The sequence below is a fragment of the Spea bombifrons genome, chromosome 1 (genome assembly GCF_027358695.1).
Source record: "Spea bombifrons isolate aSpeBom1 chromosome 1, aSpeBom1.2.pri, whole genome shotgun sequence".
Classification (NCBI taxonomy): domain Eukaryota; kingdom Metazoa; phylum Chordata; class Amphibia; order Anura; family Pelobatidae; genus Spea; species Spea bombifrons.
This window is the reverse complement of record NC_071087.1, coordinates 23,735,687-23,753,479: the sequence shown is the minus strand read 5'-3', so window position 1 is coordinate 23,753,479 and position 17,793 is coordinate 23,735,687. Positions and strand designations below refer to the sequence as shown.

Sequence of the window (17,793 nt, the reverse complement as noted above, 5' to 3'; positions counted from 1 at the left end):
TATGTGGACTTACGTTTTAAAAAGAACCCCATAGAGCAAAGGGAGGTTTTACAGGTGTATAAACATACAAATATTAAAGAAAAGTCCACATTTTATCCTAAGTCAATGGTTTCAAGCGAGATAGACACCTTTGATATTGTCATTGAACCAGCAGACAAAGGTGGAGGACTAGTAATTATGTCTACATCTCTGTATGAAAAGGAAAACTTTTGGGAGATACTAAAACTTATTATTTGATTATTATTACTTAAAAATTATTGACTAAAGACCTAATTTTAGAAATACAAAGTTTTACGATTTTTTTAGAAAAAGGTCAAGTTTTAGGTATTTTAACTGATAAAGAATTTAAATTTTAAAAAATTCTACACCCAAGACCCACCCGCCGAAGATACACAAGGATGCCGAAAACCCTCCTGGAAGACCTATCATCTCTGAGATCAACTCAATAACAAGTAGAGTGTCTGATTATGTTGATTATCTATTGCAACAGATAGTAAAGACATTAATTCATATCTAAAAGATCCGATCAACGTACTTCTGATACTCGAAGCCATGCCCCATCAATCAAAATAGTGAATTCTTATTTTCTACATTTGTTTTTACTATGGCTGATAATGAAGTGATACAGTAACATTCACTATTCCTCAGTTTGCCCTGGGCATAGTTTTGCATACTCTGTTATTAACATCTTCTAAAATGTTGGACATGTTACTTTGGGTTTGATAACTGCGATCTTCTTATCCATTCCGGAACAATATTATCAACATTATCATTCTTGTCACAGAGCAGATACATCCCCTGATATAATGATCATTTTCATGGAGGTATGTCAACCTAATGGCCCAAGGTGCGATAGATAGAAGAATCATAATACATACCGGTATGTCATAATCATACATAAAGCCCCTGGATTATGTGACAGATAATTGTACCCATAGAGCACACTTTTAAACAGCAGATGAAAATCACCAAGTCTTTTTCTCATCCAAAAGTTGAAAGCTTTGCTGCGGTTCACAGTAAACAAATAAAAATGAATTCTTCACTCACCAGATTCACCTGTTTCATTCCTTGAAAACTGGGCCCCGCTAGTCTCAGAGACATTTCCACCATCCTCTTCATCTATGGTACATTTAAGATGATATTTCACTTAACACTTCACACAAAAATACTAGGCAAAAACAAACTCTTTTTAATAAACCATTTGAGCTGAATAAATGCAAGACATTGCCCTATTTATGAAACATGGAACTTTTTCATTAACTATTTTTATGTTATTTTTTTCTTTCTTGCTGGGAGTCTAGTAAAGAAGGTTAAAGCCTAATACCCACCACCTGTCCCTAATAAAATCTAAATCTTTACATCACTTTAATGTTGGTGCTCTTTTCTTGTCATGGCATATCATCCATATGACTCAGCAGGACATTTTATACATCATGGTGATACAGAGAAAATAATATTCCTTTGTGACAATATGTCCTACAATTCCATTGCACGTTTGCATGTGCACACTTAACCACAGCCCTTAAGGACATAGGTGAAGTAACCTGATCGCATGAATGTATCAACAGACCAGTATCCTGGAACTGTTCTAGTTGGCATGTGGTCAGTTTGAAAGCATCTGCAATAGGTTTTCACCACTTCTCATTGTCGGCCAATATTTTTACATCTACATTGATTAGTGATATTGACCAAAAACTAGGACTGAGTTGGGTTAGTGCATTCTAGAAAGTTTTAGAGACATGTATGATAAAGAACCCCTTTTGGAATGTTTTGCTATAGGTGAGCATATACCGTAAAAATAATTACTTCTATTTTAGTGTGAAATACGAAAAGAATAAACTTCAGAAATATTTCCTGTTATTTCTGAATTCAGATGAAATAGGTCTTCAGCAGCCAGAGAGGTCATTTCTGACAACCAGAAGGATTGCTAAGAAGCTCCCAAGCCTATTCCCCATAAGACAGCATCTCATTGTGATATTATATTTTGCTTTAACTACACAGGCCTATATTCTGCATTATAGTACTTTTACACAAAGTTCCTAGCAAGAATGTTGGGCTTTTGAGGGCCCTGCTCATGAGCCAACTACTCCATGGGCAGCCTTTTTTAAACGAGCCTTGATGTCAAGTGACCATGGAATTTTGGAAATACCATATATTATGAAGCAAGAAGTGTAAGAGGTGAAAAGAAATGTAATCTAGTCTTGATTACCTTACTTGAGGGTGTAAATAGTAGGGGTAGTTGCTGACTGTTGGATGTAAGGGTCAGTTAGTATGTAACTAAGCATTGAGGGGGTTTGTATTTAATCATGGGGAAAGGAATAAAGGGGATATGAGATCTGTCCATCACAGAATGGAAGTCTTCTTCATCAATCAGTTTGGATTATTTCATAATAGTAAAACTGAGAAATGTTAACCCCTTAATGACAAAGTGCATTGTTTTCAATTGGTTTAGGGACTGCCCATTGTCCTTAAGGGGTTAAAAATATCATCCTTTATTGTTTTTTCTTAATCTCTACAAACCTGTTGTAAATTAGTAGTGATACAATGTGTCTGCGGGCCCTGTTGCATGAAAGTGTTATGTGAACCTGCAATGCCAATACTTGTGATAATTATGTTTTTTTTAATTCAATTCCTGGGCCATTACTATGTTTCTCTTTTGAGAAAATATACACTCTGGTAGAGGAGGCATGGCATTGGGGTAACGATGAGTGATGAAAGTCTTATAAAACAAAAATGTAAGTGCTTGTGGTAGGCAGTGTGGCATGTAGGGCAGGGGTATTCAGTGGAATGATGCCCAACAGGCAAAAGCAGAAAGGAGAGAAGTAGGGAAAGGAGGGCAGGACAAATCAGAGTAGTACAAAACAGAGACCCTGAAGTGAGGAGGTTTGCAATTGTAAGGCATAAACTGTTATTGAGTTCCATATTTCATCCTGAGGACCTGGTTGTATGTAAAGTGGTGTATTCTGGCGTAGACCGACTGGGGTGCCAACCCTTCTGCCCCATAACTGAAGGCAGACTGCCCTACTGGACTGGCTGGGGAGATCTCACATCTGCTTTGTAAACCGCATACACTATGGAACACCATTCAGTGTATAGGACACCAAAATTGCAGATCTTTCAATGATGTCTTCCAACCATTGGAGGATTGGGAGAGACATACAAAGATAGAAGATAAAATAAAAAAGATGAAAGAGAGAGGATAGAAGACGAAAAACAAGAAGATGTGAAGCCAGAGGCGTAAGTGGTCAACAGAGCAGTTAGGGAAACATTTAACACGGGAAAGAGTGAGAACAAGAATGAGCGAGAGTGAATGTGGGCACTGGGGAAAAAAATTTGTTCCTGAATTTAAAGTGCCCTACGATTTTCATCCGAACCAAATGGGCAGGGAACATAATTTGTTGCCCAAAAACAAATAAAAAAAATTTGCTTTTGGACCATTTGCACGTCTTTTGTTTAATTACATTGTATGGCAAAACTTTCCCATTTTCTGTCAGCTTCAAAGTTTGATTCTCTTATTCTAAGATGGCTTATTACCTACCTTCATCACAACTGGCCCATGAGACAGATCCTTGTTTATCTGTGTTGTTTGAACTCTTTCTTTGGTTTGCTGAAGGTTTGCCGGACATTATCGCATCCAGTTCAGCAAAATATTTCATGGTTTTGCTTTTATTTCCTGACTCCTGTGCTTTCTTTACAACAAAATACTTTTGTTTTAGGTTTTTGTACTTTATTCTACATTGCTTCCAGCTCTTGTGTACCCCTACTTGTTGGAGAAGCTTCGCTATATGCTCAAATATGCCTTGGTTTCTTCTAGTGCCTTTCAGTTGACAGCGAATGCTCTCATCTGACCATACATTTAATAGTGCCTGGATTTCTCTGGAGGTCCAGTGTTTTATTGCTTCATTGTCCTCTGCTGGAATCATCATATGTCCATCTTCAGCTTCTTTTTTATTTGGGTCTTCGAGCTGTATAGCTGTAAGCATCAAAAATAATCAAAAAATTACTAATTTTTGCAAAACATTTTTTTTATTGTAACAATGCAACACAGTGATGCCCAAATCAGGGAACTATAGTGTTAACGTAAATAAATTTTTTCTTTAAATGCTACGGCTCAACACCTGGACTAAAGTGTTTCCCAAGATGCTGGTTGTTGTAGGGGCCAAGTTACCGTATTTCCCCAAGTATAAGACGCTCCCTTGTATAAGATGCACCCCTAATTTTGGGGGGCCGAAATAAAAAAAAAAATTACATTAAGTTATTGTACTGTCTGCCTGGGCATGATATGAGTGTGACTGATGTTAGCTGCTAGCAACTGTTAGCAATCGCACTCCTATCATGCACATCACTTTCAGCCTCCCTGTTCCCCCTACACACGGATCCATGCTAACACACACACATATACATACATACATACATTTACACCCCCACCTTACCTGAACTGCAGACCTTCTGCTGCCGCTTGCCGACTTCCGTGGGGGCCGCTATTTCCCCTCTGCCTTGCTCGAACAGGAACAGGAACTGGGCGGAGTCATGTGATGCAATGTGCATTCACGTGACTCCACTGGGTTCCTGTGCAGCTGCGGCGGATCAAGGTAAGCAGCAGGTTATCTACCACCACTGTATAAGACGCACCCAATTTTTAGACCCCAAAGGTGCGTCTTATACATAGGGAAATACGGTATATGTGTGCAAGAATTTTTGCGGATTGTCTTATTGAGGTAATTACTATAGTAAAAGTTATTTTCACAAAACAAGTAACCATCACAAATACTTTTTTTCTGAGGCAGTGATACATCCAGGAGCAAATTATCCTGTCAGAGGCGTATAAGCCTCTCACCAGTTTCACCTGTTTCATTCCTGGAAAACTGGACCCCAGTAGTTTCAGATACATTATTTCCACCATTCTCTTCATCTACAGTACATTTAGGGCTGCAACTAACTTTTCATAATCGATTATTTGGCCGATTATTTGATTAATCGGATAAAAAAATTGTACATTTTTCATTTAAAATGATTTAATAAAGCAATGTAGGATGTTAAAAACAAACGGCAGAATGAGCCCAGGCTTGCCACATACCCCCAGATATGCCACACTGCCTCTCAGTTTGCCCCCCTTTAACTGCACCTTAAGTTAAACTTATTAAATTAATTAAATTAATCCTCAGTCCTCATCAATAAATTAATCCTGAAGAGAAGACCCCATTAACCATAACTGCCCCTAAATTAACCCTGAAGACCCCATCAAGCACAACTGCCCCTAAATTAACCCTAAACACCCCATTAACTATAACTGTCCCTAAATTAACCCTAAACACCCCATCAACCACAACTGCCCCTAAATTAACCCTGAAAACCCCATCAAGCACAACTGCGCCTAAATTAACCCTAAACACCCCATTAACTATAACTGCCCGTAAATTAACCCTAAAAACCCCATCAACCACAACTGCCCCTAAATTAACCCTGAAGACCCCATCAAGCACAACTGCCCCTAAATTAACCCTGAAGACCCCATCAAGCACAACTGCCCCTAAATTAACCCTAAACATCCCATTAACCATAACTGCCCCTAAATTAACCCTAAACACCCCATTAAGTATAACTGCCCCTAAATTAACCCCCACCTCCCCTAACTTTCAACAGCCCAAATATTAATTTTATACTCAGTTAGATGAGTTCCTAAACCATGTGGATGCTATAGGAAATGGGCGGGGCCAATCGGCAGTTTGGTCCGCCCCTTTCTTTCTCCCTGTCCCTTCCTGCAGTCATTGCCAATTGGCCCCGCCCCTTTCTTTCTTCTTGTCCCTACTTGCAGTCAATCGGCAGTGACTGCAGGGAGGGACTGTAAGTAGTAACTGCTGTGAGTCACAAACGGATTATAAAACGTTTGCTCTGAAAAACCCCTCATTTTATAATCAATAAAAATCGATTCAACTAATCGATAATGAAATTCGTTGGCAACAATTTTCATTATCGATTATTATCGATTTTATTGATTAGTTGTTGCAGCCTTAAGTACATTTAAGATGATATTTCACTTAACACAATAATGCTAGGCAAAAACAAACTCTTTTTACTAAACCTTGTGAGCTAAATAAATGCAAGACATCATCCTACTTCTGAGACATGAAACTATGAACTATTTCATTAACTATTTTTAGGTTTTACCAAGATCAATTTGGTCATATTCCGGAACACAGTGCTGGTAAACATTGCTGTGAGCTTGTTATTGCGGTTACTATTTCATTTGTATGGTATTTTTTCTTTCCTGCTGGGAGTCTAGTAAAGAAGGTTAAAGCCTAATACCCACCACCTGTCTCTAATAAAATCTAAACCTTTACATCACTGTAATTTTGGTGCCCTTTTCTTGTCATGGCAGATCATCCATATGACTCAGTAGGACATTCTACTCTAGTCTCGATTCCCTTACTTGAGGGTGTAAATAGTAGGGGTAGGGCCCTGTTCCATGAAAGTGTTATGTGAACCTGCAATGCCAATACTTGTGATAATTACGTTTTTTAAATTCATTTCTTGGGGCATTACTATGTTTCTCTTTTGAGAAGGCATGGTAGAGGAGGCATGGCATTGGGGTAACGATGAGTGATGAAAGTCTTATAAAACTAAAAATGTAAGTGCTTGTGGTAGGCAGTGTGGCATGTAGGGTAGGGGTATTCAGTGGAATGATGCCCAACAGGCAAAAGCAGAAAATAGAGAAGTAGGGAAAGGAGGGGAGGTAGGGCAGGACAAATCAGAGTAGTACAAAACATAGCACTTGAAATGAGGAGGTTGGCAATTGTAAGGCATAACACGAAGGGAAACTGTTATTGAATTCCATATTTCATCCTGAGGACCTGGTTGTATGTAAAGTGGTGTATTCTGGCATAGACTGACTGGGGTGCCAACCCTTCTGCCCTATAACTGGAGACAGACTGCCCTATTGGACTAGCTGGGGAGATCTCACTGAATTTTTCTCCCGAATTACAAATGCCCTACGATTTTCATCTGAACCAAATGAGCAGGGAACATAATTTGTTGCCCAAAAACAAACTAAAATATGTTCACTTTTGGACAATTTGCATGTCTATTGTTTAGTTACATTGTATGGCAAAACTTTCCCATTTTCTGTCAACTTCAAAGTTTGATTCTCTTATTCTAAGATGGCATATTACATACCTTCATCACAACTGGCCCATGAGACAGATGCTTGTTTATCTGTGATGTTTGAACTCTTTGTTTGGTTTGCTGAAGGTTTGCCGGACATTATAGCATCCAGTTCAGTAAAATATTTCATGGTTTCGCTTTTATTTCCAGACTCCTGTGCTTTCTTTACAACAAAATACTGATGTTTTAGTTTTTTGTACTTTATCCTACACTGCTTCCAGTTCTTGTGTATCCCTACTTGTTGGAGAAGCTTCGCTATATGCTCAAATATGTCTTGGTTTCTTCTAGTGTCTTTCAGTTGACAGCGAATGCTCTCGTCTGACCATACATTTATTAGTGCCTGGATTTCTCTGGAGGTCCAGTGTTTTATTGCTTCATTGTCCTCTGCTGGAATCATCATATGTCCATTTTCAGCTTCTTTTTTATTTGGGTCTTCGAGCTGTATAGCTGTGAGCATCAAAAAGAATAAAAAAGTTACTAATTTATGTGAAACATATCTTTTTTTGTTATTTCTGTAACTCTAACAATGCAACACAATGATGCCCAAATCAGGGAACTATAGCGTTAATGTAAAGAAATACAGTGTCCTAAAGTGGATCTGTAACTTCCCAAACCCTACATTTTACAGTTATATACAAAAAAACATGTAATGCCCAGTGATGGCATTCAGCCGGTTCTTGCCGGTTCGCGCGAACCGTTCCTTAAAAAATGTATAGTTCGCCGAACCGTTTCTTAGGGATGCACCGATATATCGGTGACCGAAATATATTGTCCCCAGGGGCTAGGCTGCTTACCTGCGCATTGGTCACACAGTGTGCAAGCAGGGTCTCTTGTACCAGCCAGGAGAACAGGAACCCAGCAGAGTTATGTGAATGGACACCACATGACTCTGCTCTGTTCCTTCTTCCACTGGGGGCGGGGCCAGAGAAGTTGTTCGAGAAGTCTGCAAGCGAGAGATCATATATATATATGATTGTTAACAGCAATCACACTTCTATCATGCCCGGGCATACCTAGATTCCAGTTGCTGTTAACAATCATATAAGTAATATTGTTATTTAAATCACACTCCTATCATGCCCACGTTCCAGCATGTACCGGTTGCCTGGGCATGATAGCAATGTGATTGCTGTTAACAATTAAATATATATATATATATATATTAATATTGTTATTGCATTTTTTGTCCCATTTTGGTGTGTTACTTGGTTATTATTATATTTTTTTTTTTAAGGAGGGGGGAGTCATTTTCTGTTTCGGTTCAGTTTCGGCCAAGTGAATCCTGAATTTTCGGTTTCGGTCTAGAATTTACATTCTGGTGCATCCCTATTAATTACCCTTTTATAGGGCTCACTCCTCCCACACACTTAAAGTGGGAGTGAGGCCTAGAATTGGGGTTTAGCGTAATTCATATCGCTGATGCCCGGGACATGCAGTTCTGGGCGCAGGGCAGGTGTTTTTTTTTAATCATTTTTCCCGGCTGCGGGCAACCAGCAGGGTGAGGATCCAGATCCCCACAGCGTCGCAGGGGACCTGGATCCGTCTCTCTGGCAGCCAGGGAACCTCTGCGTGATTGCGCGCAGACAACTTCCGCTGCTGCCGTCACTTCCACCGGGGCTTCTATGACAGAGCGCCGGCATAGAAGCCCCGGCGTATGTGACGAGCAGCAGAAGAGGTTGTCCACGTGCATCGCGCAGACGAACACCAGCTGCCCCCACTAGGTACCAGGGAATCTGGGGATGCATTGGTAAGTTGGGGGGGTCAGAGTGGCATTTCAGGGGAGCAGAGTGGCATATCTAAGGGGCATAAAGCATATATGGGGGGCATAAAGCATATCAGGGGAGCAGAGAGGCATATCTGGGGGGCACAACCTATGTTTACTATGCTGCATAATAGATACCAATAATACTAAAATACATGTATTCCGGTTCTTTAGATAAAATACTGTTTTACCATTCCACTAATATGTACTTTTTCTTTAAAAATAAATGTATCTTTAAGATAGCACCAACCTTTAAGGGTGCGGCTTATAATCGAGCGTTTCGTCAGTCCATGACTTCCTCAGCCAGTGCAATGACTGACGAAACGTGTCCCAGTGAACGTATTGAGCACTTATTTATTTTAAGTGTTTATTATTATTTTTTTTTTTTTAATTATTTGAAGTATCAATAAATTGTTTAAAAACTTTTAAATTAATACAAAACATCTTGAGTGATTATTCTCAGAAAGGGGCTGGGACACCGCCTTAAGAGTGTCCATATGTGTCTTTTATGAGCCAAAATTTTTAATTTGGCTCTGAATACGGTGAGCAGTTTGTGTATAGGTTTTAACATTTTCATTTTATACAGTGATTTTTTTTTTTGCACTATGATGTCTCGCTTTTCCTTTTATATTTCATACGACATCTGCATTTGAGAGACATCGATTGAAAACCACTGACCGACCTATGCACGCTTGAATTTAAGTATTACTTATTATAATCTATAGATTTAATATTTTATAAGGTTAGAGAAATACCATATTTGCTCGATTATATAACGACCCCCCAAAATCTGAATATTAATTTATGAAAAAAAGAAAAAGCCTGACTATAAGAAGACCCTACAGGAAAAAAGTTTTACCAGTAAATGTTAATTCATGTAAACTATGCGAACAATTTTGTTTTAATAAAAGCTATGATTGAGAAAAATATTTTGTTTTTATTTCCTTTTTTTTTTTTACCTGCCCTGCCAGTTATGCACATCTGCCCCCTGGCGTGCCACTCTGCCCCAGAAATGCCTTATACCCCCTATATGCCACTGTGCCACATGATATGCCTTTTAACCCTCTAAATGCCATTGTGCCCCATGATATGCCTTTTGACCCCCTATGTGCCACTCTGCCTCCAGAATTGCCTTATACCCCTATATGCCACTCTGGCATTTAGGGGGTTAAAAGGCATATTATGGGGCAGAGTGGTATATAGGGAGGTATAAGGCATTTCAGGAGACAGAGTGGCGTATAGAGGGTTAAAAGGCATTTCTGGAGGCAGAGTGGCATTAAGGGGGTTAAAACGCATTTCACAGAGCACTATGCCTCCAGAAATGCCTTATGCCCCCCATTTAACACTCCCCCTCTCTCCTCCAAACTTACCAGAGCTTCTGAGTCCCCAGTGCGTAGTCCGGGCAGCGTGTAGAGCTCTATGTGGTTCGCGTAGACAACTTCCGCTGCAGCCGCGAGGAGGTGCGGCTAGCACCGGGGGTTGTCTGCGTCCATCGCGCAGACCTTCCCCGGCTGTCAGAGATCACAGGTGAACCCCCGCTGCTAACCGCACCTCCTCCCGGCTGCAGCGGAAGTTGTGTACGCGAATGGCTTAGAGCTCTACACGCTGCCCGGACTAAGCACCGGGGACTCAGAAGTACAGGTAAGTGGGGGAGGGGGCAGGAGGATCCAGGTCCCCTACATCGCTGCGGGGGATCTGGATCTTAGTCTCATAGTCAGACCTAGTTGAGGTCTGATTATAAGACGACCCCGATTATAAGACGAGGGGTATTTTTCAGAGCATTTGCTCTGGAAAAAACCTTGTCTTATAATTGAGCAAATACGGTATTATTAATGTTAAATGTTTACATTGTATATATATTATAAACCTATAATATTTGTTATTAATATAATGGTAATTAGCATTAAAAAGGTAATTAAAATAATGAATTCATATTTCCTACATTTGTTTTACTATGGCTGATAATGAAGTGATACAGTAACATTCACTATTCCCCAGTTTGCCCTGGGCTTAGTTTTCCATACTCTGTTATTAACATCTTCTAAAATGTTGGACATGTTACTTTGGGTTTGATAATTGAGATCTTCTTATCCATTCCGGAACAATATTACCAACATTATCATTCTTGTCACAGAGCAGATACATCCCCTGATATAATGATCATTTTCATGGAGGTATGTCAACCTAATGGCCCAAGGTGCGATAGATAGAAGAATCATAATACATACCGGTATGCCATAATCATACATAAAGCCCCTGGATTATGTGACAAATAATTGTACCCATAGAGCACACTTTTAAACAGCAGATGAAAATCACCAAGTCTTTTTCTCATCCAAAAGTTGAAAGCTTTGCTGCGGTTTACAGTATACAAATAAAAATGAATTCTTCACTCACCAGATTCACCTGTTTCATTCATCGCAACCTGGACCCAGCTCGTCTCAGGGACATCATTTCCACCATCCTCTTCATCTATGGTACATTTAAGATGATATTTCACTTAACACTTCACACAAAAATACTAGGCAAAAACAAACTCTTTTTACTAAACCATTTGAGCTGAATAAATGCAAGACATTGCCCTATTTATGAAACATGGAACTATGAACTATTTAATTAACTACTTTTATGTTATTTTTTTCTTTTCTTCTGGGAGTCTAGTAAAGAAGGTTAAAGCCTAATACCCACCACCTGTCTCTAATAAAATCTAAACTTTTACATCACTTTAATTTTGGTGCTCTTTTCTTGTCATGGCAGATCATCCATATGACTCAGCAGGACATTCTATACATCATGGTGATACAGAGAAAATAATAATGATTTTTTGTCTAATTTTGGTGTGTTACTTACTTTTAATAAAAGTGTGGCTATTTTATTTTTTATTTTTTTAAAGGTTGGGGTCATTTTCGGTTTCAGTCTCGGTTTCGGCCCCCAATTTTCATTTCGGTCCATGCTTAGTAAAGGGGATATGAGATCTGTCCATCACAGAATGAAAGTCTTCTTCATCAATTAGTTAGGATTACTGGTATTTCATAATAGTAAAGCTGAGAGATGTTAAAAAATATCATCCTTTGTTGCTTTTTCTTAATCTCTACAAACTGAAAACCTGTTGTAAATTAGTAGTGTACAATCTGCGGGCCCTGTTGCATGAAAGTGTTATGTGAACCTGCAATTTTTAAATTAATTTCTCGGGGCATTACTATGTTTCTCTTTTGAGAAAATACACACACTGGGAGAGGAGGCATGGCATTGGGGTAATGTGTTGCAACACGCCTCTGAGTCTTATAAAACAAAAAATGTAAGTGCTTGTGGTAGGCAGTGGGGCATGTAGGGTAGGGGTATTCAGTGGAATGAAGCCCAACAGGCAAAAGCGGAAAGGAGAGAAGTAGGAAAAGGGGGGGAGGTAGGGCAGGACAAATCAGTGCACTTGAAGTGAGGAGGTTGGCAATTGTAAGGCATAACACGAAGGAACACTTTTATTGAATTCTATATTTTATCCTGAGGGCCTGGTTGTATGTAAAGTGGTGTATTCTGGCGTAGACCGACTGGGGTGCCAACCCTTCTTCCCCATAACTGGAGGCAGACTGTCCTATTGGACTGGCTGGGGAGATCTCAGATCTGCTTTGTAACCCACATACACTATGGAATACTGTGCCTAGCAGGCACAACATCTACAGTGAAGTTACTACGCATCATATCCTACCACTCAGCATATAGGACACCAAAATTGCAGATCTTTCAATGATGCCTTTCAACCATTGGAGGATTGGGAGAGACGTGCCACCAGGTTATGTCAACAGAGAAGCGTGCAAAGATAGAAGATAAAATAAAAAAGATGAAAGAGAGATGAAAAACAAGATGATGGGAAACCAGAAGCAGAAGTGGTCAACAAAGCAGGTAGGCAGGGCCGGATTAACGTAGGGGCTGATGGAGCTGCAGGCCCCTACCTGAAAATAGGCCCAGTCAGGGCCATGGCTGATGAGGCAGTCAGGGCCGTCTTTAACGCAGGAAAAATAGGCAGCTTCTTGGGGGCCCGGGCAACCCCTCACGATCACTTCCGCAGGGGCCTGCTACTTTCCTGTGTGTTGCTCGCACATTATGCGAGCAACGTCTCTTGTGCCGCCAAGGGGATCCAGGAACCCAGCGGAGTCACGTACATCACGTACGTTACATGACCCTGCTGTGCATCTGCAGTAAACAGAGGTTGTTCACACAGAGCGCGAGCAACACAGAAGGATGCAGCGGGCCTCCCGAGTGGCACAGAGACATCTGCTGTTCAGGTAAGGGGGTGGGGGAGGCTGTATGAATGAATAAATGAGTGAATTAACGAGTATATGAATGAGGGAATTAATGAGTATCTGTGAATGAATCAATATCTGAATGAGTGAATGAGTATCTGTGAATTAATATTTGTGAATAAGTGAATAGCATGGATGTGTAAGTGGGGGGGCATGGCACAGGGAGGCTGTTTTGAGAGCAGAGATGCTACAGGCAGGCTGTTTTGGGAGCATAGATGCCATTGGCATGCTGTTTTGGGGGCAGAGATACGTCGGGGAGGCTGTTTTGGGGCCAGAGATGCCACAGGAGGCTGTTTTGGGGGCAAAGAAGCCACAGGCATGCTGTTTTGGGGCAAAGAAGCCACAGGCAGGCTGTTCTGGGGGCAAAGTTGCCAAGTCCTATGCTTCCAATCTGGGTGCTAGGCAGGTCCTATGGACACAATCAGGGTGCCAGGACTGATTTGATACTAAAGATGGATGGGTGGCATAAATACACAATGTGGGGCTGGCTGGGGGCAATACGCAAGAGTGTGGGGGCATAAATTCACATGGGGGTGCTGGCTGGGGCATCACATAAATCAATACTAAAGAGGGGGCTGTCTGGTGGGATAAATATACAATGTTGGGCTGGCTGGGGGCATAAATACACAATGGGTGGCTCGCTGGAGTGCACGAATACATGTGGGGGCTGGAGGCATCGATACACAAGGCGGGCAGCTGGGGCCATCACATAAATCAAAAGCAAAGGGAGGGGCAGGCTGGGGGCATAAATACATATAGTGCTGGCTGGGGGCCATACACAAGGGGGCAAAAACACAAAAGACATAAGTAGTGTGAAATTTTTTTTAAAAAAAATATTGTTAACTTAACCCAGTGTGGCAGAGCCTGGCTTGGTGTGTGTCTGGGTGTCCGTGTGGCAGAGCCTGTCCTGGTGTGTGTGTTTGTGTTGCAGGACCTGTGCTGGTGTGTGTGCTTGGGTGTTGGTGTTGCAGAGCCCGTCCTGGTGTGTGTGTGTGTGTTGGTGTTGCAGAACCCATCCTGGTGTGTGTGTTTGGGTGTCGGTGTGGCAGAGCCCGTCCTGGTGTGTGTGTCTGGGTGTCGGTGTGGCAGAGCCTGTCTTGGTGTGTGTGTGTTTTTGGGTGTTGGTGTGGCAGAGCCAGTCCTGGTGTATGTGTTTGGGTGTTGGTGTGGCAGAGCCTGCCCTGGTGTGTATGTTTTGGTGTCGGCATGGCAGAGCCCATTGTGGCGTGTCTCGTTGGTCATCTGTTTCCTGGCACTTAACTTATTGTAGGAATAAATTTAATTATTGAATTTTTACTTATCCAGAGATAAAACGCCTCCTGAATTTGTAGTCACTTCAGAGGACAAAACTTTCTACGCCCAGAAATCAGGAAAAGGGAAAAGTAAAGGATTTGTGTTATTTACTCTATTTCAATCTGCATATTTTCTTAAAAAGGATTAGTGGCGCTAAATTGTGGCTTCAGGTGTATGATGACTTTTTTAGTGTACTGATGTACTCCCAATCCCAAAGATTATATATTATACTATTTGCCTAGAACTGGTGTTCTCTTTATCCAGTACACATGGATGCCGAGGAGTTAAGATTCTGTCTATTCTATTTCCGTAAAAAGGCCCACCAAAATCCTCAGCACCAGGCCCATGATGCTATTAGTCCGTGAGAGACACGTGAGACAGAACAAGAATGAGCGAGAGTGAGAGTGAATGTGGGCACTGGGCAAAGAATTTTATTGCTGAATTAAAAATGCCCTACGATTTTAATCCGAACCAAATGGGCAGGGAACATAATTTGTTGCGCAAAAATAAGCCAAAAAATGTCGCTTTTGGACCATTTGCATGTCTATTGCTTATTTACATTGTATGGCAAAACTTTCTCCTTTTCTGTCAACTTCAAAGTTTGATTCTCTTATTCTAAGATGGCATATTACCTACCTTCATCACAACTGGCCCATGAGACAGATGCTTGTTTATCTGTGTTGTTTGAACTCTTTCTTTGGTTTGCTGAAGGTTTGCCGGATATTATAGCATCCAGTTCAGCAAAATATTTCATGGTTTTGCTTTCATTTCCAGACTCCTGTGCTTTCTTCACAACAAAATACTGACGTTTTAGGTTTTTGTACTTTATCCTACACTGCTGCCAGCTCTTGTGTACCCCTACTTGTTGGAGAAGCTTCCCTATATGCTCAAATATGCCTTGGTTTCTTCTAGCGTCTTTCAGTTGACAGCGAATGCTCTCTTTGGACCATACATGCATTAGTGCCTGGATTTCTCTGGAGGACCAGCGGTTATTTCCTTCATTGTCCTCTGCTGGAATCATCATATGTTCATCTTCAGCTTCTTTTTTATTTTGGTCTTCGAGCTGTATAGCTGTAAGCATCGAAAATAATCAAAAAGTTACTAATTTATGCGAAACATAATTTTTCTTGTTATTTCCGTAACTCTAACAATGCAACACAATGATGCCCAAATCAGGGGACTATAGCGTTAATATAACGAAATACAGTTTCCTAAAGTGGATCTGTAACTTCCCAAACCCTACATTTTACAGTTATATACAAAAAAACAAACAAACATGTAATGTCCTATAAAAAGTCTAAACCTCATTGGTCATTTATATACAAGAATTACATTAACAACTCAAAGTTATTTGCCACCTATAGCTGAACGTCGAACCAGTTAAATCAGAAGCTGATTAAAACCGTGCTGTTTGAGATTTCTGATCTGATCGACTTTCTGATCTGATCGACTTTCGTTTCTGCCAGCAAAGAAAAACTCATTTCCCTTTCTTTTACCTTCCGTCTCAGGCGAACCAATCATTTCATCCAGACGTGCTTCTGTTTCCTCAGGTAGGCTGTCCTCGTCGTTTAATAAATCAGCATCTGTCTCAGCTCCCAGTATTCCGTCCAGTACCTTATAGAATTTCAGTTTGCTGCTGGCGTTCCTACCACGTTTTACTGTCCTATATTTATATTTCAGGTTCTTGTACTTTGCGCGGCATTGCTTCCAGTCTCGGGATACTCCTAAACGCTTCACTCTTTCCGCTATATGCATAAATATCTCTTTGTTTTGTAGGGCTCCGTGCAGTTGTTTCTTAATGTCATTTTCTGACCAAACACTTAGCAAAGCTTCAACCTCTTCCTCCCTCCACAATTTTCGGGGTACTGTTTTCATGATCAAAGTGACCTGGATACGGTTCACTATTCCTGCGCTTCAATTCAGTTTCCAGAGGTTTGCTGACTCAAGCCGCCTACAGGAAGTGACTTGTTCGTGACCAAGCCTGTTCCGCAGCTCACAAATAAAGCAGCTCAGAGTCAAATGAGTAACAGCAACTGCTTCCCCCCCTACAGGATGGTATTTACCAACGCAGTCCCGAGTGTGCTGGTGATTTGGGTTTTCATAATAAATTACACAGTAATTCATATAGATTTTGTCGTTTTATTTTGGGATGGGTATACAGAAGATTATTTTAGCTTTAGGCTAGTGATAATTAGTTTGGAATAGTTATCTAGAAGTGTTAATCGCTGCTGGGAGAAGATATCTCAGAAGGTTCATGATGATGAATGAAGGAAAGAGGGAGAAAAGTCTTATTTTAAGGACATTGCAGTTTTTAGGATCAAGAACACCACCATCTACTTTTAAGTGCCATACTGGATCAATGAGTCTGCACTATATGAGGCTGTGATCCAGTTTATCCAATTAGTCCCTTCTATTGCTCTTTTTATGCGTTATTTCCTTTTTCTTCTCTCTCTCTAGTTTTATTAAAGGTGATATTCTGATCATGGCGACTTGCCTAGAGTACTATGCTCAAGCTGAGAACCGGCAACGTGACGCAGATTACAGTGCTTCCTTTAAACGGCTCAACAGCTGGACTAAACGGTGCAGCGTTTCCCAAGATGCGGGTTGTTGCAGGGGCCAAGTTATATGTGTGTAAGAATTTTTGCCGATTGTATTATTGAGGTAATTACTAAGCTAACTTAACCAAAGTTACAGAAAGTTTGGGAAAATATAGTAAAGGTTATTTTCACAAGAGTACCCGAATGTCACAAATACTTTTTACTGAGGCAGTGATGCATCCACATTATCCTTTCAGTGGTGTAAAAGCCATATTAAATATCTTGAGCAAGTGGGAACCAGAATAACCTCAATATTGAAAATAAACATGGATATATGCATTTTATCTCAATAGAAAATAGACTCATTAGTTGACATTATTTTTTATTGTATTATATAGCACCCTCATATTCCGTAGCGCTGTACATGAAAAGTCAACATGGGAAAAAAAAGCTTGGAAGAACCCAAAAGCTTATGTAACTTTACACCTTGTTCTGTACTGGCCCAATAAAAGGTGTCAACGTCCAACTAAAGTGATATATAAAAATAATGTATGGATTGAATATGGTTTTGGTTTATATGTTCCCTGCGATTCTGAAGAAAATGTATGTGCAGAACTCAATCTCAACTGCCTAAAAAGGCCATCATAACGTTCTTCAAACGTCACTACGTTTTAGTTGCGAAGACAGAGCGAACTACTTCCGGGTCTCTTGCGGCCCAGGAACAGGAAAAAGTCGCTCTGAT

At 40.6% G+C, this 17,793-nt stretch overlaps 1 protein-coding gene across 1 annotated transcript in view; it reads right to left on the bottom strand.

Moving 5' to 3' along the window:
* Window positions 1–16,448, bottom strand: part of PAICS (phosphoribosylaminoimidazole carboxylase and phosphoribosylaminoimidazolesuccinocarboxamide synthase) — a 35,923-nt gene extending 19,475 nt beyond the window's left edge. The window contains exons 1-6 of the mRNA XM_053458636.1: window positions 16,011–16,448; window positions 15,151–15,585; window positions 11,321–11,395; window positions 7,174–7,608; window positions 3,539–3,973; window positions 1,048–1,119 (exon numbers count right to left, since the gene is read on the bottom strand). Of these exons, the coding sequence (XP_053314611.1) occupies window positions 1,048–1,119; window positions 3,539–3,973; window positions 7,174–7,608; window positions 11,321–11,395; window positions 15,151–15,585; window positions 16,011–16,389 (1,831 nt within the window). The 5' untranslated portion in view covers window positions 16,390–16,448. The remainder of the gene's footprint in view (window positions 1–1,047; window positions 1,120–3,538; window positions 3,974–7,173; window positions 7,609–11,320; window positions 11,396–15,150; window positions 15,586–16,010) is intronic.
* Between the last annotated feature and the right edge of the window lie 1,345 nt (window positions 16,449–17,793).